General features: G+C 37.7%; 1 protein-coding gene across 2 annotated transcripts in view; it reads left to right on the forward strand.

Annotated features, from left to right (window-relative positions):
* Window positions 1-23611, forward strand: part of pik3cb (phosphatidylinositol-4,5-bisphosphate 3-kinase, catalytic subunit beta) — a 73137-nt gene extending 49526 nt beyond the window's left edge. For both annotated transcript variants that reach the window (XM_081371072.1, XM_081371073.1), the window contains 16 exons: window positions 1289-1537; window positions 2683-2779; window positions 4206-4336; window positions 5489-5539; window positions 5738-5926; window positions 6297-6418; window positions 6509-6652; window positions 6769-6868; window positions 11811-11995; window positions 13275-13384; window positions 13468-13546; window positions 15737-15904; window positions 17264-17387; window positions 17580-17725; window positions 17843-17975; window positions 20866-23611. In XM_081371072.1, coding sequence (XP_081227198.1) covers window positions 1289-1537; window positions 2683-2779; window positions 4206-4336; window positions 5489-5539; window positions 5738-5926; window positions 6297-6418; window positions 6509-6652; window positions 6769-6868; window positions 11811-11995; window positions 13275-13384; window positions 13468-13546; window positions 15737-15904; window positions 17264-17387; window positions 17580-17725; window positions 17843-17975; window positions 20866-20997 — 2160 coding nt within the window. In that variant the 3' untranslated portion in view covers window positions 20998-23611. The remainder of the gene's footprint in view (window positions 1-1288; window positions 1538-2682; window positions 2780-4205; window positions 4337-5488; window positions 5540-5737; window positions 5927-6296; window positions 6419-6508; window positions 6653-6768; window positions 6869-11810; window positions 11996-13274; window positions 13385-13467; window positions 13547-15736; window positions 15905-17263; window positions 17388-17579; window positions 17726-17842; window positions 17976-20865) is intronic.
* The last annotated feature ends 527 nt before the right edge of the window (window positions 23612-24138 follow it).

Raw genomic sequence — 24138 nt, forward strand, 5'->3', positions numbered from 1 at the left:
CCATTGCAATTAAGTTTATACCTAGCATATTTCTTCATCATATGTTGATCTAAAATTACCCCTTACTTTTTAACAAACCTTTATACCAATGCCAAATACCGTTTCAGTCTGACAATTACACAAAGCAATCAAAGCACTAACAATAATGTCAGTCAAGTTAAGTCACCTTTATTTATATAGCGCTTTATACAATACAGATTGTTTCAAAGCAGCTTTACAGTGATAACAGGAAAATTATGATTCAGTGATGCAAATGGATTCAATTCTGCGGTAAAGCAGCTCTAAACAGACAATAGTACACATTTATTATTCAGCTGAAGTCAGTTCAGTGTAATAACTTCAATAACTGTGTAATGATTATCAATATGAAGTGAGTTCAATTAATCTATGAAGCAGTTCTGCAGAAAACAGTAGCCGCGTTTCCATTACCCTTCAAATTGCGCAAATTGAAATTGCGAATTGAAAACAAGCCCAGTGGGAACACGTCAATTTCACAAAAACTCCTATTTATCGCAAAAAAGTTTTTACGCTCGCATAAGGTGGTTTTTCAGGCAATTCGAAAAGAAATATTTCGCAAAACTGCATTGGAAACAGTTTTTGCGCATTTACAGGTCACCTGACGTAGACGACGCGGTGTGTTTGGACAGAATACGAGACAGAGTTCTTTATTAAATTAATTTAAGACAAAATAATTACAGGAATAATGGATTCTAAACCTCAAATAAATGCCACAATCAAGACCTCGAAGCAGATATGAGGGAGAAACACTCAGAAACACCTCATATGTGCCGCTCAGGCGCTCACAAGTATAATAAGGGTCGTTCCTTACCATTAATGCTTGGAAAACGCTCATAGGCCTACATCTCCTTCGATTAATAATAATGGCTAGTGCAGTGGCTGGGAAACCTACCAACGTCCGTTGCCATGGTTTTTGAATGATTTTACTTATAGCAAAAGGAAAAAAATAAGTTTTAGTCGCATAACATCGGTTAATGGAAACGCCATCATTTCAAAATAGTTTTTTGTCGACATTTAGAAAAAATCACAAAAGTTTTGCGCAAATCTGTAATGGAAATGCGCCTAGTGATGTCATCGTCAGCTCAGTTCAGTTCTCAACTTCTAATCCAATAGCGTCAGCGCAGTCAAATCAGTAATATTGCTGAATATTATTCAGTCAGACAAATCTGTCATTGTCAATTACCTGGATAAGAGTAGCGTTTGCACATACATTTGAATAATTTAATCCAAAAACAGTTGTATGTCATTTCTGTAACTTGTGTGCGTGTAGATCCAGGTTCGAGCGGGGCTGTTTCACGGTACGGAGATGTTGTGCAAGACCGCAGTCAGCAGTGAGAGCAGCAGTCGATCTGAACATGTGTGGAATAAAACGCTGGAGTTCGACATCGCTGTTTGCGACCTGCCGCGGATGGCCCGCCTCTGTTTCGCCATCTACGCTGTTATGGACAAAGTGAAGAAACAGAGATCCACCAAGAACCCCCAGAGCAAATACCAGACTATCCGCAAGGCAGGGAAAGTGGTGAGATTATAACACACACACACAGACTTTATTCATAGCGCACATTCTTAAGCAATCGCATACCAGTCCTCGAATTTACTTTTCCAAACGGTAATGGATGGTTGCCAAAACAATAATTGGGGATCCTACTCCCCCCCCCCCCCCCCCCCCCAAGTCTTTTTTTTATCCCCCAGCCCTCAATTCGAGCACTGTCACATACACTATAGCCCCTTTACTGGTCAATTACCGGTAACAGATCATATGTGAACAGGACCTTTTCAAATGTACCGGTAAATTTGTTCCGGCAATTTACCAGTAATCGAAGTTGTAACTAGGGCTGTGAAATGATTAATCGCGATTAATCGCATCCAAAATAAAAGCTTGTGTTCGCATAATATATGTGTGTGTGCTGTGCATAATTATTTTGTATATATAAATACACACACATGCATGTATATATTTAAGAAATATTTGCTTAAATGTACTGTGTGTATGTGTGTGTGTATATATATATATAAATTGGATAGTTACCGAAACTAACTGTACGTTCACACCGCCGCCGGCGAGAGCGGCAAAATTCGCTCTCGCCGCCCTGCCACCGACGCCGTAGAAAGATTCGGGGACGCTCTGACGTAGATTAGAATGTGTGATTTTTTTTTTTATTTTTTTTTTTTTTTCTCTCAGGCGGAGGACTTCTCCATTCCGATTGGTTGCCGCTGGTTGCCGCCGAATCGCGTCATAGCTTATTACCATAAAGTTGACTTGTTTTCAACTCCTCTCGCCGTCCAAGACCGCGCCGCGCCGCCCTCGCCGGAGCTCGCGCGCGGCTGTCATTGAAAATTAATGGCTTCCGGCCACTTTGACGCTCTCGCCGCCGGCGGTGTGAACGCACAGTAAAGCGCCTCTCCTAGTCCAACAGATGAAGAGATTTGTCAACAACTTTAGAGGTCACTTCCGGTTAATGACATCATCACAGAGTTTACCGGTATTTTGTAACTGATGTTAATGGTCTGTTACCCGTAAAATCCAGAACGGTTGTGTGAACAGCACATTTTTTTAATTTACCGGTAAAGTCGTAACAGCATTTTACGGTAATTTACCAGGATTGCTGTGTGAAAGGGGCTATTAACTGATCATCTGTTTTGTTTGTTATATTTTCTGTCTAGCACTACCCAATAGCATGGGTGAACACGATGGTGTTTGACTACAGAGGGCAGCTGAAGACTGGGGACATTATCCTTCACTGCTGGTCCTCTTTCCCTGGTGAGAACACACACATTCATAGGCGCCAAAAATGGCCGAGCACCCACGGAAAAACATGACATATTCACCATTCATTTTAACCAATCAAAAAATCAATTGAGATTCAGGAACCTTTCTTTTTGTTGGATCTCACATCTGGTCCCGACAGGACATAATACACACAATTCTACTGTAAAAACAGTTTTTTGCATGATGATAAATTGCATTTTAAGTAATTAACAAAATCATCAGGTATATCAGCAAGAGAGCTACTCGTGACTACACTCATGGAAAGAATATGTGGTTTTGTTTAATTGTTAACCAGGGTTTGAAATGAAATTTTTCACTCAGCGGCCAATTTGGCTACTTATACATTAGTCAGTGAATGGCCATTTAGAACTTCTACTAGCCAAAATAAAAAAGAGAGAAAAGAACCAGATTAACTACATCACAGCTTATATATATATATATATATATATATATATATATATATATATATATATATATATATATATATATATATATAAACACAATAAAGTACAAAGAACATCAAAATAATTTAGGATGTTGGAAAATATCAATGTCTTTTGTGTTAACCAAATGCTTTTTAATCTTCACTATTGCTTCAATGCAAATGAACAAGCGTGCCATTATTTGTTATGTAGTGACTTGTATTTTCAAATAAGCCAGATATGCGCAGATTCTGCACAATATGCTGTATTTAATATATCATGATGACCATAATGATGACTCATGAGCTGAGTATTTGCGCTAAATCTGCGCAGATCGAACTTCCCCAGCAAAGTAAGTAAACATAAGTAACATGCCAAATTGGCTAGTGATTTGACAGCGTTACCCACCATAGCTAATCTTTACCCACATTTGGCAGGATGGCGGGTGTTAATTTCAAACCCTGTTGGTAATGTATTTGCAGTCCGTGTGTTTCTCTTCGTGAGACACAAATAACTTTTGTTTAATGAATTCATCAAGCACACCATCGTACGGAGGTAATATTCTCAGCTTACTGGGGTGTGATTGTGACTGTGGTTGTGTAAACTGCTGGGTAGTGTGTCACTGGGATGTGTCATAGGGTGTGTGTGTGTGTGTGTGTGTGTGTGTGTGTGTGTGTGTGTGTGTACTTGTACAACTATCTTTTTGAGGACCAGTTTGAGTTTTAGACCATTAAAGCGAGGACAAAGAGAGTAAAGTGAGGACATTTTGGCCGGTCCTCACTTTCTGAGACCCCTTTAAAGGCCTGTTTGAGGGTCAAGACTTGGTTTTAGGGATAAGGGTATGTGTGTGTGTGTGTGTGTGTAGAGTTAGAAAAACTCTGTGTGAGTTATCAGTTCATCTGTGAGTAGTACTTCATTTTGTGGAAGGTTGTGCACTGATGTCTTGTAAAGGAAGGAAATGTGTTCAGGAAATGCCTTTTTTGTGTGTGTTGCAGATGAGCTGGAAGAGATGTTGAACCCTATTGGGACGATTCAGACCAATCCATACACGGAGAACGCCACAGAACTGCATATAAGCTTTCCTGAATACTCAACACAACCAGTTGTATTTCCCGCTTTTGACAAGGTATCCATATCTCACATATCACACTCACACACGTGAGCACGACTAATTAAACACGTACTTAATACCAAAACATGTACATACGACTGCTTGCACACATTATCTTCTGTACTTATAGACACAAATTTTAAAACCCAATATACAGTTTTTAGTGTGGATAGCTAGTTTACTAGATATTACTAGTCTAAACCCCACAGAGCGTCTACTCAACATTTACTGAATAAAAAATAGCAGAGCCATCAGAAAATTGCCTGATTGGCGTCTACACAATATTTTTGTCAAGAGTTGCCCACTTAGACAAAGCTTGTCTGACTCACATGTAAAGTGGAGTGTATTAGTTGTATTAGTTAATGAATCAGAGTTTTGTTAATACATGCTGTTCAGGAGCAAATACATACAGCAAATTTGCTTGTGAACGCTTTATATACAATTAAATATAGGTAGGTCTGAATCCGGGTGATCACTCCTAAAGATTTTATATATATCATCATATCATCCAGCCCTAAAACTATTTTTTTGTCAGTGTTTATTTAAATAAAAAAAAATTGCAAAATATAAAATGGTTAATATTTAATTGATGAGTTGTCAATACAATATATAGGGTATGATTTTACACCTAAATTCAGCATATTGACAGCAAAATGATAACGGCAAATCCAGCTTTCTCTACCTAGAGTCCAGTTGTTTCTGTGAACTGCCAGCGATCTCAAAGCTTTTTCCTGTTTTAGATGTGTTTTGTGTGTCTTTTGCGGCATTCACGCTGAAAACCAATGCTGCCGCTCAGTCTTTTTGCCACTCAGGGTGTGTAACCGCAGTCACTCCAGCCGAGGGTGACGTCACACGCATAACCTCTATATGATCGTTTATAAATGTATAACTTTATTATGTCTTAACTCTTAGTATGTTTAACGCACGCGCAGTAAGGTGATTGTTTCGGGAATGTTTTCAGCCTTTTATTCTCTTTTGGCTGGAAACTGAAAAAACATTTTATAAGTTTATATAACCAAAATGTAGCCAAAAATTTAGAGTTACCAAATGTTTCAAACAAAACTCTGCTTGAACCAAAAACACTCGCACCATTTTTGCATACATTAGTCAGTGAATGGTCAAAACATGGTCAAACATTTGTCATGTTCTGATATTTTTCTTCCATAGATCCTGGAAAAAGCTGCAGAAATAGCAGGATCCAGTGAAACCATGACAATGGTAAAATTGTGACATCCATAAACATTCAACATCTAAGGTTATATAATGTTTAAATAATGTCCCAGCTTCTTGTTTTCATGTAATTGTGGATTCTAGTTTTATCAAATCCATTGATATCATGCATTAATATCATAAGCTCCACATAAATACCATTTCTACGAGATGATCTTCCTAATGAGCTGAAATCCATGTGTGTAGGGTCGTGGGGGTAAGAAGTTTTACATCGAGCTGAAGGAGATCATGGAGAGGGATCCTCTCTCTCAGCTGTGTGAGAATGAGAAAGATCTGATCTGGACGCTTCGCTACGACTGCAGAGAAAACTTCCCTCAGTCTCTCCCCAAACTGCTGCTGTCTGTCAAATGGAGCAAACATGAAGACATGGCTCAGGTATACGCTCAAACATACACATTCATTGGGGACATTTAATATTCAACAATATTATCGATCTGTCTGCATTGACACCATTATATGAGAACTGAACTGAGCTGGACGATTACTTCACGATTACTTGAACTAAATTAATAACTTTTTTACAACAAAAATTAACCATTACTGAACCTACTTAAGCTGGACTGTGACGCTATATTCTTCTAGAAACAAACTTTGTTGCATTCTTTTCCTGTTATCACTGTAAATCTGCTTTGGAACAGCCTGTATTGTAAAAAGCGCTTTATAAATAAAGGTGACTTGACTTGGCTTGACATTGCCCTGTAGATGTGTTCAAACTCAAACAGTGTTTTTCTCTCTTGTACTGCAGCTACAGGCTTTGCTGCAGATTTGGCCCAAGCTAAGCCCTCGAGATGCTCTCGAACTCCTGGACTTCAACTACCCCGACCAGTATGTCAGAGAATTTGCAGTCATCTGCCTTCGAGATATGAGGTGAGCAGCCCACGCTGTCCTGGGAGCATGTCAAGGAAACTACATGAGAAATGCGGAAACCCTGAATGTTTGTTCATGTGTGTGTGTTAGTGATGACGAGCTGTTGCAGTATTTGCTGCAGCTTGTGCAGGTGTTGCGCTATGAGCCATACTACGACTGCGCCCTCAGCCGGTTCCTCCTGGAGCGCGCTCAGACCAGCCGAAAAATAGGCCATTTCCTATTCTGGCATCTCAGGCAAGTGTGTACATGTGAAGAAGCCTGAATATGTCAGTAATTCAGTTCATCTGGTATTTCAGTATGCTTACGCAGAACTCAAGGTTATGATTGTGTGTGTATGTTGTACGTTACAGGTCTGAAATGTACATGCCAGCGGTATCGGTTCATTTCGCTCTGATTTTGGAAGCGTACTGCCGAGGCTGTATCCCACACATAGAAGTTCTCAAAAAACAGGTGCAACGCTTTCATTCCAGCCTATTCAAGTGTTATCTGTTTCGGTCAGAGATAGCATTTGGTCTGTTTAATATAAAATCAGATGGCAAAAATGTAGGAAAAAATACAATTGTAGACTTAGGGAGAATTTTTGTTTCATTGATCAAAACGTTGTAGTTCTGATTTCTTTCCTTGGTTATACTTTTTTCTGTTATTAGCACCCCTTGGAGAAGAATTTGATTCATTGAGATTGTGATTTTTTTATGTGTTCAAATGTACCCGTTTTTGTTACGATTGAACATTGTGTCTATAAGTACTGTGAAAATGTATACAAAGTCGGGTAACACTTTACAATAAACATTAGTTAACTACATTAATTAGCATGAACTCATAATGAACTTATAAGTAAATGTCCACTGAAGGCAAGTTTGAAGAACCCAAGTGCAATATTTATTCCCCAAACATGATTAAACATAAAACAAAGGTATGGCATGAAACTCAAAACAGAAACATGAACATGGACGTGAAGCAGACCTGCTTACCTGTGAACATAATCAAGACAATCAACCAATGACAACATGACACATTCACATTCACATGGGGAACACACATGGCAGGATCACATGACAAACATGAACATGACAGACTGGGCCATCTGACCAATCAGAGCAGAGTAGACCAATCACAACAGACTGAGCCATCTGACCAATCAGAGCAGAGTAGACCAATCACAACAGACTGAGCCATCTGACCAATCAGAGCAGAGTAGACCAATCACAACAGACTGAGCCATCTGACCAATCAGAGTAGACCAATCACAACAGACTGGGCCATCTGACCAATCAGAGCGGAGTAGACTGAGCCATCTGACCAATCAGAGTAGACCAATCACAACAGACTGGGCCATCTGACCAATCAGAGCAGAGTAGACCAATCACAACAGACTGAGCCATCTGACCAATCAGAGCAGAGTAGACCGATCACAACAGACTGAGCCATCTGACCAATCAGAGTAGACCAATCACAACAGACTGGGCCATATGACCAATCAGAGCGGAGTAGACCAATCACAACAGACTGAGCCATCTGACCAATCAGAGCAGAGTAGACCAATCACAACAGACTGAGCCATCTGACCAATCAGAGCAGAGTAGACCGATCACAACAGACTGAGCCATCTGACCAATCAGAGCAGAGTAGACCAATCACAACAGACTGAGCCATCTGACCAATCAGAGCAGAGTAGACCGATCACAACAGACTGAGCCATCTGACCAATCAAAGTAGACCAATCACAACAGACTGAGCCATCTGACCAATCAGAGCAGAGTAGACCGATCACAACAGACTGAGCCATCTGACCAATCAGAGCAGAGTAGACCGATCACAACAGACTGGGCCATCTGACCAATCAGAGCGGAGTAGACCGATCACAACAGACTGAGCCATCTGACCAATCAGACCGGAGTAGACCGATCACAACAGACTGAGCCATCTGACCAATCAGAGCGGAGTAGACCGATCACAACAGACTGAGCCATCTGACCAATCAGAGCGGAGTAGACCGATCACAACAGACTGAGCCATCTGACCAATCAGAGCGGAGTAGACCGATCACAACAGACTGAGCCATCTGACCAATCAGAGCAGAGTAGACCAATCACAACAGACTGAGCCATCTGACCAATCAGAGCAGAGTAGGCCGATTACAACAGACTGGGCCATCTGACCAATCAGAGCAGAGTAGACCAATCACAACAGACTGAGCCATCTGACCAATCAGAGCAGAGTAGGCCGATTACAACAGACTGGGCCATCTGACCAATCAGAGCAGAGTAGACCAATCATAACAGACTGAGCCATCTGACCAATCAGAGCAGAGTAGACCAATCACAACAGACTGGGCCATCTGACTAATCAGAGCAGAGTAGACCAATCACAACAGACTGAGCCATCTGACCAATCAGAGCAGAGTAGACCAATCACAACAGACTGGGCCATCTGACTAATCAGAGCAGAGTAGACCAATCACAACAGACTGAGCCATCTGACCAATCAGAGCAGAGTAGGCCGATTACAACAGACTGGGCCATCTGACCAATCAGAGCAGAGTAGACCAATCATAACAGACTGAGCCATCTGACCAATCAGAGCAGAGTAGACCAATCACAACAGACTGGGCCATCTGACTAATCAGAGCAGAGTAGACCAATCACAACAGGGGCACGTTCAAGTTCAAAACGGTGCGCAACGTTTTGCTACGATTTCCGGGTTGAAAGTCATGTTTCCTGGAAACGGCGTACACCGGTGTGCAACAGGGTTTTGAGATACGTTTTCTCTTGTTTGGTGGGTGTGTCAGAACTGCAGTCCAATCAGCAGCAACATGTATATAAAGCACGCGGTATTAAAGTGAACTCGCGCAATGTGTTCGATGCAGCTCGGTATATGCAACAACTGAGGATATTAGAAGACATGTTTGTCGTAAGTTTTATTGTAAAAATATAGGATAACAACATGATGTAGTTGTTTATATTTTTAGCTTCATTGCAAGTGTAGGCTATGACATTTGGTATAGAAATAAACAAAGTGCTTTTCCTAAAAATGAGAAAGAAAATACAGGGTATTAAAACAGTATGAACTACAAATAAAGTCAGTATGTGAGGCTAAATAGATGTGTTTTAGTCTGAATTAAGTAAGATGTGTGCTTCCATTTCAGTTTCCACAAATCCCTTCACTCGATTGGGATGTTCTCTTTTGTTCTGGGCGGCAAGTGCAGTAACTGTAACATCGGGCATATTTTGTAGTATTAAACACATATTTATACCGACTTCATCAGGCTCCGAAAATTCTTCACAAAGAACACAAAGAATGGCCTTCTCAGCTGCCATAGTTGCAACTCTTGCGTCATCAGAACAGTGTGTTCAACGCATCACCGTTTCTGTTTAAAAAAACGTTGTGCAACGTTTTGTCGGGGCTGAACGCAGCCCTGACTGAGCCATCTGACCAATCAGAGTAGACCAATCACAACAGACTGGGCCATCTGACCAATCAGAGCAGAGTAGACTTTTGGAAAGGAGGAGGGGTTTAGAGAGACTGATTATTTGAACAAACCGTTTTCAGACTCTTATAGAAATGAGGTGATGTGCAATGTATATTATGAGAAAATAAGTATTTTTTGACCTTTGATGCATGAAACCTATTGTAGGAGATCTTCAAAACAAAATTAGGAACCTTTAAAATAGCATAATATAGGTACTTTAATAATTAACATTATGAGGTGTGAGTTAAAGCAACATGGCTAACATGTGCTCAACTATTGGTCACAGATATATAAAAAAAAAAAATGTGTTAAAGGGAACAGTGTCAAAAATAACAAGTGCAAATGCAAGACATGGACAAACTGTGTCAGTGAAGAGGAACAGTACTTAACCGTTCAAAGTTTGCCAAAAGTGATAGCTGGACATTTCAAAATCAAGGCAAAAGTATAGTGCTAAAGGTCACCTCTTCTGTGACACACTGTCAATAAAAGCTGTTACAAAACATCTGATGTTTAATGGTACAGTTAAATCATTAAGATTTCCTTCTTCCGGCTCAAACCTGCCTGGAAGCTTCTAGTAATCTTGCAGACCTTTACTGCGTGTAATGTGCTACATTTGATGAAGAAATTTGCAACTATTGAGCGATTAAATGTAAATGTGTAAAAAAAAAAAAAATAAAGTCAGCAGCTTCCTGATTCTTACATCTAAATTAGGGCTGTCAAAAGATTAATCGCGATTAATCGCATCCAAAATAAAAGTTTGTGTTTACATAATATATGTGTGTGTACTCTGTATAATTATTTTGTATATATAAATACACACACATGCATGTATATATTTAAGAAATATTTGCATACATATACTGTATATATTTATATATAATTTATATTATATATAAATATAATTTTTTTATATATAAATGACACATTTTTCTTAAATATATACAAGCATGTGTGTGTATTTATATATACAAATTTAATTATACACAGTACACACACATATATTATTTAAACACAAACTTTTATTTTGGATGCGATTAATCGCGATTAATCTTTTGACAGCCCTAATCTAAATATCATTAAACATTTATGGACTTAAGTTCTAGAGTGCAAAGTGTACAGATGTGTCCAAGAGCAACCAAAGCAACATTTAAGAAGCTATGCTAAGATATTGCTATGCTGCTGCTATTTTTATCACATGACTTGTTTAGGCATCAAATTTATTCATTCAGGTCAATCCACCTTTATTTATATAGCGCTTTATACAATACAGATTATTTCAGTGATAAAGAGAGAAACAATGATTTCGGGATCTTTAAAGCAGCTCTAAAAAGACAATAGTGTCATTATTCAGCTGAAGTTAGTTCAGTTCAAAAACTGTGTAAAGATCATCAATTATGAAATGAGTTCAGTTCAACTATAAAGCAGTTCTGGAGAAAACAGTGATGATATCGTCTAGCTCACACAATAGTGTCAATAATATTGTTGAATATTTAGTGTCCTCAACTAATCAAGCCAGAGTAACTCCATCAGTGACAGAATGGAGAGAAAAAAATCTTTAAATGTATTTACATCCTTGATTTTTGTGCATTTCTTATTTCTGAATAAAAGTATCCACTCTACGTGCAAATGGAGTTTTTTTTTATGCGCATTAGATTTTACTTGCATCTTACTGTTTTAATTTTTTTTGTGTGTGTGTGTGTTTATACAGTAGGTTAATAACTAATGATCTTTGCAATGGAAGTGAATCAATCAATCAAAACTAACTTTAGCTGGACAATAACTTTATTCTAGAGCTGCTGTGAAGCCAAAACAATCTATGTTACTGTAATTTCCTATTATCACTGTACCAGCTGTCCCTCTTCACATTCAGAACGTTTTAAAGCAGTTTACGATTTGGAAATTAACATCATGATTATTTTGTAGGTTGAAGCTCTCAGTAAGCTGAAAGCAGTAAATGAGCTGATTAAACTGGCCACCATAAAAACCAAGACGAAACAAGCTCATCTTAAAGAGGCCATGATGACATGCCTTCGACAGACGGGATTCATCGAGACTCTGTCCGACCTGCATTCACCTCTCAACCCCAACTTATTGCTTGCTGGAGTCAAGTAAGATTTGTGTGTTTCGTTCACTTCAAGTTCACTGCACACCAGTTGATTTATGTGGGGCGAATTAACTATATTAGTTGGTGAAGGAATTGTTTATTTTCAGTATCATTAAAGTAAACATGCATCAGCCTTTTTACTTCCACAATGATCAGGTTAAAGGAATAGTTCACTCAAAAATGAAAGTTTCTTTCATCATTTACTCACCATCAAGTTGTTTCAAACCTGTATGAGTTTATTTCTTCTGTTGAACACAAAGGAAGATATTTTGAGGAGTGTGGGTAACCAAACAGTTGATGGACCCCATTGACTTCCATAGTAGTTTTTTTTCCTACTGTGGAAGTCAATATGGGGTCCATAAACTGTTTAGTTTCTGACATTCTTCAAAATATCATCTTTTGTGTGTGGAGTGCTGCGGTGTGACCAGGAAAGCACAACACACACTAACAGATTCCAGTCACAAACAACCAGAGTCCCGACTGTGAACACGGGAAATCTCAGAAAATCTCTTGCATCAAAAGTGTCTTTAAAGTAAAGAAACACGGCGGACGACCGGCGAGAAGAAATGGCACTTATAGTGTATGGACTGCTTTTTACAGAAAATTTGCGAAAAAAAAGAAAGAAAAGTGTTTAGACTCTAGATGAATTCGTGGAAACGGTGTGAACATGGACTTTACATGTCTTCCGTCAGCTCGCTTTCTGATTGGGTATCGTTTCGTTTCACGTGATAATCTCCAGAGCGTTTGTCCTCGGGGTGTAATATCTTGTAGTGTGTACCCAGCATTATGAAAAGTTGTCTCTATGCATGACGGGTTTTGGGGAAGGAGTTGAGAAGTAAGTTGGGTTGGTGACGTCAGCTGAAAATTAAAATGGTTGCAAGGACTAATTTTGATGGAAGATTATATACAGTATACTGCAAAATACCATGGAAGCTTGTTTCCGCCTCAGAATGAAAAATAAAAAAGGTAATTGCGAGTTTACATCTCACAATTCATCTCACAATTCAAAAGTCAGAATTGTGAGATATAAAGTCGCAATTGCAAGAAAAAAAGTCAGAATTGCGAGTTTATTTCTCGCAGTTCTGACTTTATAACACAATTGCGACTTTATATCACGCAATTCTGAGAAATAGTCAGAATTACGAGATGTAAATTCGCAATTGTGAGACAAAAAGTCGCAATTATCTTTTAAAATGTTTTATTCTGTGGTGAAGACAAGATTCATTAAAATACTGCATACTAAGAAGAATTTTCTAACCAGCTTTTTTCTCCTCCTCTGCCAGTGTTGAGAGGTGCAAGTACATGGACTCTAAGATGAAACCTCTGTGGATAGTTTACAATAACAAGCTGTTGGGAGGAGACACAGTGGACATCATCTTCAAAAATGGAGATGGTGAGAGAGAGACAGCTCGGATGCGAGACACAAGGCTGTCACAGAGTCACATTACAATACTTTTACAAATCTCTCTTTTTCAGACCTGAGGCAGGACATGTTGACTCTACAGATTTTGAGGTTGATGGATCTGCTATGGAAGGAGGCCAACCTGGACCTCAGGTAGAGAGAGAGAGAGAGAGAATGTGTGTGTGTGTGTGTGTGTGTGTGTGTGTGTGTGTGTGTGTGTGTGTGTGTGTGTGTGTGTGTGTGTGTGTGTGTGTGTGTGTGTGTGTGTGTGTGTGTGTGTGTGTGTGTGTGTGTGTGAGTGTGAGTGTGAGTGTGTGTGTGTGTGTGTGTGCGAGTGTGAGTCAATCTTGAAACTAGATTTTGACAAGAACACTACAGACCTCCTAACCTAACACTGAATTGTTGAACTGGGATGCCTGTCAACATTGGAAACAGCTCCCTCTAGTGTATCAGAGTGCTCTTAGGCCTTGTACACACAATTTGGGGAATTACAAATGCAAGTCCTCATGAAATCAAAATTGACCCCATTTACTTTGTTAGCACACATTACTGGTCTTAGGGTGAACAATTAATCCGTGCAAGTTAAGTTCATCAAAGACTCCTGAAAAAAAAAAATTGTACATAACTGTTTTCAACATTGATAATAATAATAAACGTTTCTTGAGCAGCAGATCAGCTTCTTAGAATGATTTCTTAAGGATACTGACACTGAAGACTGGAGTAATGATGCTGAAAATTCAGCTTTGATCACAGGAATAAATTACATTTTAAAATATATTCAAAGAGAAAACAGTTATTTTAAATTGTAATATTTCACAATATTACTTTTTTTTTCTTTTTTTTAAATCAAATAAATGCAGCCTTGGTGAGCATAAGAGACTTATTTTAAAACATTAAGAATTGTACCGATCCCAAACTTTTGAACGGCAGTGCATGTGCTAGATGACAATATAAATACATAATCCAGAGGAGCTCTTGTATTATCGTTTTATATCATGATATCGCTCAGCCTTTATGGTATGGTATGGCTCTATGGTAAAGCACTAAGGCATTGTAGACAGTAGGACTTTCTCTAATGCTGCTTTGAAATTATGCATATTGTGAAAATGTGCTATACAAATAAATTTGACTTGGCAAGTCTGATTGTCATTATTAAATTTGAGGATGATGTTACCAACAAAAAAAAAGGTTCTTGCAAGGTCTTTCTCTATTTAGGCACATTTCCAAAAACTGACACTTGGAGCCTCCAAAAGCCTCCTTGGAAACCTTGGAAAAGCCTGATAGTTCCTTTTACTCGCTTTTTTACATGTTCCTACATCTACTTAATATTTTTGAAAATATTTTTTGTTAATAAAGTACTTTTTTTAGTTCAGTCAAAAGTGAATAATTGCATTCAAACATTGAAAATACATGGTGTCATTGTAAAAACTGTTTTTTGCAATAAAACCGCTAAAACCAAATGGCTGTTTGCAACGTATTTACAAACTAATAAAAAATAATGACAACGATTCAGCTCTATCAATCCTTCGGCAAGTACTATAACACTGATTAATGTATAAGTATGAAACAGCTTCACAAACAGTCTTTTCTACGGAAGCCCTAAGAGGCCATGGATTATTATTAATTTTCTATCTTTTTTTAGATAGGGCTTCCGTACTTTTCAGCCACACAGAATCATTATTTCTTTATTTATATCTCTACAATAATCTCAGAAATACTAGAATAAAAGTTTCGGATATAAACACTGCTGTCTACGGTAGGGATCGAAATAGATAAAAACACCATTTGAAAGTAACTTGACAAAATTCAAATTCATTACGATTTTTTTTTAAATATTAAAAATATAAATTGCTGCAGTATATTTAAAAAACTGAATTAATTACAATTTCGTCAAGTTTCTTTCAGAACCTCTAGTAAATTGCATGTTATTTTTGTTTAGCCGTCTAATCAGAATCAGAATAAACCCATGGTTGACAAAGGGGGGGGGGGGGGGTTAGGTGCTTCAACAGCTGTTTTTAAACAACTGTTTGATCCGGACTGTTATATACGTGTTTCCCTGAGAGAGCAATTCTGGTGAGGAGAGACAGTGTCAAAATCTGTGCATGAGTTAAGACTGTTAACCCTTTTTTTGTAGCATCTATAACAACTACAGTTGTCCAAAAGTGTGTGATGTTACTGAATTAAAACTAGTTGTTCAGTTTGGTTCTATACACATTACACACATTTGTATAAATATACTACTGTATGTGTAAACATCAGGATTAAGCACAAGGAGGAACTGTATTGAGTTGCAGTTAATTGCTTTAGAGATGGCTTCAAATGATGTTTTTTTATGTCTCGTAGGATTGTGCCTTATGGTTGTCTGGCGACCGGAGATCGCTCTGGTCTGATTGAGGTCGTGTCTTCAGCTGATACCATCGCGAACATCCAGAAAACAAGCAGCAACATGGCCGCCGCTGCCGCCTTCAATAAAGATGCGTTACTGAACTGGCTCAAAGACAAGAACTCTGGGTGAGTTAGACCTGTCTACTTCTGACTTCTCTTATCATCAGTGTTTGATTATTTATTAAAACATTTGTTTTTCTTGATTCGAAAGCCTTTGGATATTGAAATTTGCTTCCCCATGATTTCCACAAAAATCATAAAAAACAATCATAAAAATGTAATTAAAAAAAAGTAACTAGCGCGGAATGTCACAGAATTTGGCAAATATCAGGTGAATAAATCAAAAGTAGGGGTGTACTCGTAATCAAACCGTGATATAGATTAGAGGTCTGCTGGGCTTTAAACTGAAGGCCTGCACCCATAGTTTAACCCGACCAAACGGGCACAGTTAAGCCAAACAACAGCCGATGGACCGGAAATCATTCATTTGCTATGGGGGAGTCTTCGAACTTTGGGTGCGTTTGGAAGGAACTACACCGAATGGGACACGCCGATCGGATGTGATGTATTCCAATCAGATCGGTGTGAGAATTATTAATAACTTTTGTTTAACTTCAGAAACACTTGATGATACATTTAAACTTTTAAAATTGCATGGTTATCGATAAATAAGTAATCAATTATTAATTTAATATTTATATTGTTGGGCATTACCTGCTGATAGCTGACTAATTAACCGATAGTAAAAAAAAAAAAAAAAAAACTGAAAACTTAATAATAATAACACTCAAAGTAAAATCGAGCTGAACTTTATTACAAAAATAAACAGTATTGACCAATGCATGAAAATGTATTGAACTTTTAAATGATAATAATATTTGTGTGTGTGTGTGTGTGTGTGTGTGTGTGTGTGTGGCTATAGGCCAAACCTAGAAACATAGTAACACTTCACAATAAGCTACCATTTGTCAACATTAGTTAATGCATTAGCTTTCACGAACTAACTATATGAAATATTTTGACAGCGTTTTTTAGTCATCAGCATCCGATTACGCTCCGTCTCAAGCCAAAACAAATACCACGTGGTGGCGTGATAGTTTTTATTTCGCCTCTTGTAACAAATGTTTTTAGTAAATATTGTGTGAAACTCCTTATTTTTATAATTTTCCTCCTTATTATACCTTAAGTATCATTTGCTATCATTAAATTTGTAAATATGCATGGAAATTGTAATGGAAAACAGTAATTTTTGCACAATACTGACCTCCAAACCTTTTGATTAGCAGCCCACACATCTCTTATTGTTAGCAGTTTTTTATTTTGAATGTTAAAACTTTGTTTATTGCAAAATGAACTTGTAGATCTAGCCTCTTAGCAGGTCTTGACGTTATAGAAATTCTAGGTGGCAGTATCTGTGTTCTTATTGTATTTAATAAAGTTGCTGTTTGTGTCAAAACTGATTGGCGATGTGATATGTTGACACAGAGATGCTTTGGAGAAAGCCATTGAGGAGTTCACGCTATCGTGTGCTGGTTATTGTGTTGCCACCTACGTCTTGGGAATTGGTGATCGGCATAGCGACAACATCATGGTTCGCAGTACAGGGCAGGTATGTTGGGAAACCGTCCTACACATGAAACCACGTGAATGTATCGTGTTCCCACAGAATGTATGCTTCTTTAAAATGCCATTCTATAGTCCCTTCTGTTGATTAAAGTGGTATAAAGTTTGGTTGTTTTTAGATTGACAACATATTTACAAACCGTGTGTGTGTGTGTGTGTGTGTGTGTGTGTGATTCAGCTCTTCCACATAGACTTTGGCCATATCCTAGGAAACTTTAAGTCCAAGTTTGGGATCAAGCGTGAGCGTGTTCCTTTCATCCTCACACACGACTTCATCCACGTGATTCAACAGGGAAAAACGGGCAACACTGAGAAATTTGGAAAGTTAGTGACTGACTTCACTTTATCTCCCTCCCTATTAATGCACAATTCCATTTCTCTTTGTCATCATTTCTTATGATATAGGACACTAATCTAACATAGTGCTTTGTATATATGTAGTTTTAGGCAATACTGTGAGGATGCGTATCTGATTCTAAGGAAGAATGGAAATCTGTTCATCACACTCTTTGCTCTGATGCTCACAGCAGGACTGCCAGAGCTTACGTCTGTCAAAGATATCCAGTATTTAAAGGTAAAGAGACACGTACAGCGCAGAATTCCCTCTCCTTCAAAGGATAGTACACCCGAAAATGAAAACTGTCATTTATTCACTCTCAAAACTGCTCAAAACCTATATGAAATGGGAAGCGAATGGGGCGGTCAAGCTCCAACAACACTGACAAGCAACAAAATGAATCCACACAAATTCATGCTAAATTCCAAATCATACATATAGATGTGTTAGAGGAAAAGATATTTAACAAGTTCACTGAAAATCTTGGTTTCCTTGTGCATTATGTATATACATAACGAAGAAACTTAATTGGTTGTTATGCATATTGTGAATGCCCAGGTTTGATCAAGTAAACTGTATTTGCGGGCTATGGCAAAAGGAAATGTTGTCAGTTCCTCACACAAAGCTATAGTATGGCCTCAGAAGAATTGGAATATATAGTCTTATAGTATATCTGCTTGTTAAGTCATGACGTATTGAATACTGTTTCCGGACACCTATAATTATTCAGAAAATATTAAGGAAAGGTTAAGATCATGATTTTTTTAGTTGTACTACAGCACAGCTTGGGTGTATATTAGGAGCGTTTGTTTTTTGCTTTTGGAAACAGTGAGACTTAAAAATGATACTTAAAAACCGACATTATATGGTGTTTTTTATGGTATTGCTATTTCCTTTATGGACCTAGAAAACCACTGGTATCCTTCCACTTTCATTGTTTGGAAAAGAGCAGCTTGGATAATCGGTCAATATCTCCATCCAATAACCTAAATTAGTCTTCCAAAAATGAAGTCTTAGCAAAGGAACAACACAACTAGAACAACCCACGTGGAAAAGCAAACACACAAACCAGAAGTCTCTAAACAATTTAATAAACTTAACAAAAAAACAATATGCTAAAAAAACAGTAGCCCTTACTGTTGACAAACTTTGTTCAACAACTTTACAGACACGACTCTACTAATCTTCAGTGTGAGAACTTGACCATGTCACTGAAGAATATACTTTTCTATCTATTTAAAGGTGTAGTTTTCTGCAACACTAGTGGCCTTGCAGAAAACACAAATAAAGCATATTTTCAAACAACCTTGCAAATGTCCCATTTTGCGTGTTGCACTTCCAAAACTCAAACATCACAAACACAGCTTTTACAGTGCTTGTGAAGGCATACACAAATGCATGTAGAACAACATTAACTGCTTTGTGGCAATTGGCAAATTAATACAAATTAACAAGTCATGATCTCAAAACCTCACATCATCTCACTTTTATGGCATAGCCCTGACTTGAATATCAACAAATCACCAATTACTATTCTCAAATATATACACAACACTCCACTAATGATAAATGAATTACATTCTCACTGTTAAGAAAGAAATATAAATTAGTTAAAGAAATAATATTGCTTGTAGAATAATATTATAGTACAAAATTAGCTCAAAAGGGAAATATGTATAATTAATTATAAATATTTTGATTAGTTTTAGAATTGACTAGCAGAATTAATAGTGCAATTATTTAATCAGTTCATCCAACGAACAGACAGCGTAATCAGTTATCAATTCTAGTAAATAAATTATCTTCCTAGCCAATAAAGAATAACCTTTTTCTACTGTATAAAGTACTAGCAGGGCAATAGCATATATCATAGCTAGATCAAGACTTTTAAGTGACTTTGATTTGTGAGCAGCAAACACAGACACAATAAAGCATAGATATAATGGTTTAATAAGCAAAACTATGTGTCAAGAATGGGTCATTCAGACAAAATTATACACTAATTTCATCCATACATACAGTGAAACAATGGAGAAGGATCTTATCATCAGGAATTCTGGAAACCAGTCTGCAGAAAAACATTCAGCATAACTACAAATGTGAACACACAACTGATCCAGTAAAAACTCATTACTTACATTGAACACATACAGTATTACACAACACAAGATGTTTAAAATGGGACTAGCAACTTGCACTGAACACAAATGCACTCATTGAAACCTTAACATGCCGTTAATCAATTTTTGAACGATGTTACCAATAAAAGTGATCAGATTTCTTATAATAAACTACAAAATCTCTGCCCTCGCATATTTGTCTCTTAAAAGACATCTCTCAAAGTAATCTCTCTCTTCAGGACTCACAGTTCCCCTCTTACTGCAAGAAAACAATATTACTCAATTGAAATAAAAGACAGAATCTCAGTCATACGATGGCTTCACATTAGGAGAGATATGCAGCTGCATTTAGATATCAGTTAACATTCCCTTCTCTGATTCTTAAACAATAACCAAAGCTAGAATCTAATTCATGGCTCACATATGCATTTATATGTGGAAAAACCTTGCACACCCCAGTATGTAAATTCTATTAATCATAAATACAATTACTCAGTAGTATTATTTATGAGATTTGTTTTCTCCTCTTTTCTTCCTTCGTCTTTTGCTCAAATTAGTATTATTTTTGTTGTTTTTGTTGTAAATATCTCTTATCTTCTCTTTTGCTTCACTTCCTGGCTGTCTCTGGGAGGTTGGGAGGGAGAAGAGATAGAGAGTAGATAGAGGTAGGGGAGTAAAAAGAAAAGGGGGAGAGAAGAAGCTAAAACATGTACAGTGTAATCCCAATGTCCATAAATCTTTGTAATTGCCCTGTCAGTTATATTTAACACGCTACTATGTTGTTCTGTATCTTTGTTTATATGCCTGTGACTCATTTCTTTATTTCTTTATTTTGAGTTGGTATACTGCAAGTCAAAAAATAAAGAAAAGAATATCACACAAAACAGAATGAAAGCATTATAACAATGCATTGACTGTGTTAAATGAGATGCCATTCAAAATAAATTAACAAATGAATACATGCTAGCAATGAATGGAGTGACAGCAGCCGTATGTTTGTTTTCCAGGACTCTCTGGCATTAGGTAAAACTGACGAGGAGGCCCTCAAACAGTTCCGGCAGAAGTTTGATGAAGCTCTGCGAGAGAGTTGGACCACCAAAGTCAACTGGATGGCTCACATTGTGGCTCACCCTTCATAAACACTAACATCTGGCCACACGAACATCTCTCCAAACTGAAGCCAGGGTTCAGCAAAGTGCAGCAAAACTGCCGTAAAACCAGCTTATTTATGATCTCTGGAAATCGATGGCCAAATCGCATGGATCTAAATGATCTATAGAGGTCTAGAGTCTGCAGGAATAAAGGAAAAACTCGGCTTCTACACCGGTTTGTTGTGTTGAAAATCAACTGCCTCTGATCATAGTAGAGCCATGCAAAAAACCGGACTTGACATTGGATGTAATTGCCTTATAGAAGAAGGTGACAAACTTCTGCATTTTCTTCCTCCACTGAAAAATCTAAAACAATAAACAACTCCAGTCTGTCCTTCTGGAGGGAAAGTGGAGTTCCTAAACCTTCAAACAGCAAGGCAGGTTTTGGCCATCAAGAAATGTTTTTTTTGTTGTTGTTTTTGTACATCCGTGTTAACATATCGGGACTTTTGAAAACGGACCAATCAGAGCACAAGCTCAGAGGAAGTGCATCTTATCAGACCAAAAGGTAAACATGTGCCTCACTGCACAAGAAACTTTTTGTTTGTAATTGCTTTTGAATTGTTTTTTTTTTTTTGTTTTTTTTTAATGTATGTGCCAGACTACTTTATTATGAGATGGTCTTAAAAACACTGGAATCATGTGATAGGTATACATTTTTTATGAGTTTTAAGCGTTGTAAAGGTAAAGCACTGTTCCTATATGCCACAGTACTACTTTATGGACAAGTCTGGCAGGAATACTGTATAATTGAATCTGCTGTAAAATTGAAGAGGCTTCACACACAGATATTTGATTGAGGATCACTTTGAACAAACACCCCAACATCCCTCCTCTCCTCTAGGTTGAGCAGATCTCATGTTTGTTATATGGTGCTAGCCATCAAATATATTCCTTGTCTAAATGTAAGCACAGCATCGTAGCCAAACTTGTTGTTTAATGGTACAGTCTATGAAAATTGCTTGTTTTGGTGCCTGTTAATTTGAGAGAAATTCACAGATTCAAATGGACTTAAAACTGCATATTGAAACTCGAGATTTCAAAGGCCTATTTAGTCAGAATATCTGCACAAAAGACTCAGCGGACCAAAAAGGGGAGGTCGTGACAGCTCAGACAGTGGTAATAATAATGTCTATATTTGAAAGCACACAGTTTTTACTGCTGATAACCTGCTGTCTCTAGTGCTGCTTTTCTTGTTGGCTGTGTGGCTAGAGATGTGTAGATGCGCTGAGCATGATATTTTTTACACTGATTATGCGTATGTGTGAATGGGAGGGAAGACTGTGTACTGTGATATTATGTGAGATTATTACGAGCGATGCAGAGAGTTTAGCGCCAACATTCCAGAGAATTGTACATTCATTTACTGCGCTGTTATGGTATATGAGAGAATAAGAATTAAGATTTGTGTCTATCAAATAAATGACAATTTATACGAGAGCTGGTTGTGCTCCGATGTCCATTGGCTCCACTCCATATGCTATTATGGGATGTTTTGATGCCTTAGTGCAATATGCAGACGTAAACGTGCAACTGTAAACCTTTCATGAGAGTGTGTGCGTGTGCACTCGTGCTGCTGTGTGTTACACTGATGATGACCTTTGATTTCACTGAAACCTTTAATACAGGCTTTGCTCTGTCTCGCCCGTTTCATAGAAATGAAAGTTGTTTTCATTGAACTCTTTATAATTTCTGTTTGATTTGGAAAAAAAGACATTGTTAAATTATAATGAATTATACACAGTAGCCTACTGTGCAAAAGTCTTATGCACGTTAATATTTTCACCAAAACAAATGGTTTTAAGCCAGTTATTTATATATTTTGCTGTAGTGTTTTTGATCAGGTTACATTTCCATTGTAATAATCCAGTGAGAACAGCCGGTGCTCCACATCTCACCATCATATGGGATTCCTTGAGGATACAGAAAAAACTGAGACGGACTAAATCCAGAAGAACTGTGTCAACGTCTCCAAGAAAGTTCATACCGGCTGTTGTCAGACTCCTTGTGCATGCAAAAATCTCACTGGATTATTGCAAGTAATGGCAAAAGTAATGTTTGGAAATGTACACTGATGTTTCCTACTGTCACACTACAGCAATAACTGACTTTTGCACAGTACTGTAGATGCATAAAAAAAGAAAATGGAAAGAAATTGACTTGAAATCTGTTTAAAAAAGGAGACATCTTACAGAGCTGTGCTGGTATATGCAGCTCAAAAGTATTATGGAATTATTTTTGCTTTCTAATGCAGATCTTGGATAACCTGCTCTTCACTATGCCAACTATATAGTGAATGTGAAGCTACGTCACGCTGCGTTGCATGCTGGGATCTCTTAAGAGGATCGCCCTCTGCTACTGAAATTATTGAGACCTGCACCTTTTGTTTCGTTTTTTTGCCATTAAATGAAACATTTCACAGTCATTCTCCATGGCATCGTTTGCAGGGAAGAGAAGCTATTTTATTGCATCACATGATCATTTGTTTTAACTAGTTTTGTAGAATTGCAGTCACTGGTTACCATGGCAACAGTCGCTGCTGCTTTAGCCGACACACGGTAGAAATGTCCCAATAAAAATACAGTATGTGTTCAACCAGCTGAAAGAAGTCGATCCATTTCTTTGTTGGAAACGTTTAAATGTGACTGGAGTTTTATTGTCGTGTTTACTTTCCCATATGGCCACGGAAGGGAATCAAGAGATTGTGGGTCACATTCACACACATGTTTTTCTTCATATTTATTTATTTCAACACACGACAACCTAAATGAAATCCCTAGAAGCTTGTGGTCAGTTTTGTCGTGGCTGTGTGCAAGTTCTGCTAATACAAAAGCCGATGAACTGCTAGAGTCATACTCGCAAAGGCAATGTTAAACCAAACAAAATACAGCCACAAATCAAAAGTTGGGTCATTTTGTCAAATGTAATAAAATCAAGAATCAGTGATTTGTTAATTCTCTTCCAACTTTATTTAACTGACAGAAGTACAAAGAAAAAATGTCCAATGGTTTTGTAAATGTAAACCAATTTTTATTTTGATGGCTCCCAAAAAGTTGGGACAGAGGCATTTTCACCACTGTCACATCACCCTTCCTTTTCATTACAGTTTTTAAATGTTTGGGAATTGAG

The sequence above is a fragment of the Scardinius erythrophthalmus genome (genome assembly GCF_964197995.2).
Source record: "Scardinius erythrophthalmus genome assembly, chromosome: 7".
NCBI classification, from domain to species: Eukaryota; Metazoa; Chordata; class Actinopteri; order Cypriniformes; family Leuciscidae; genus Scardinius; species Scardinius erythrophthalmus.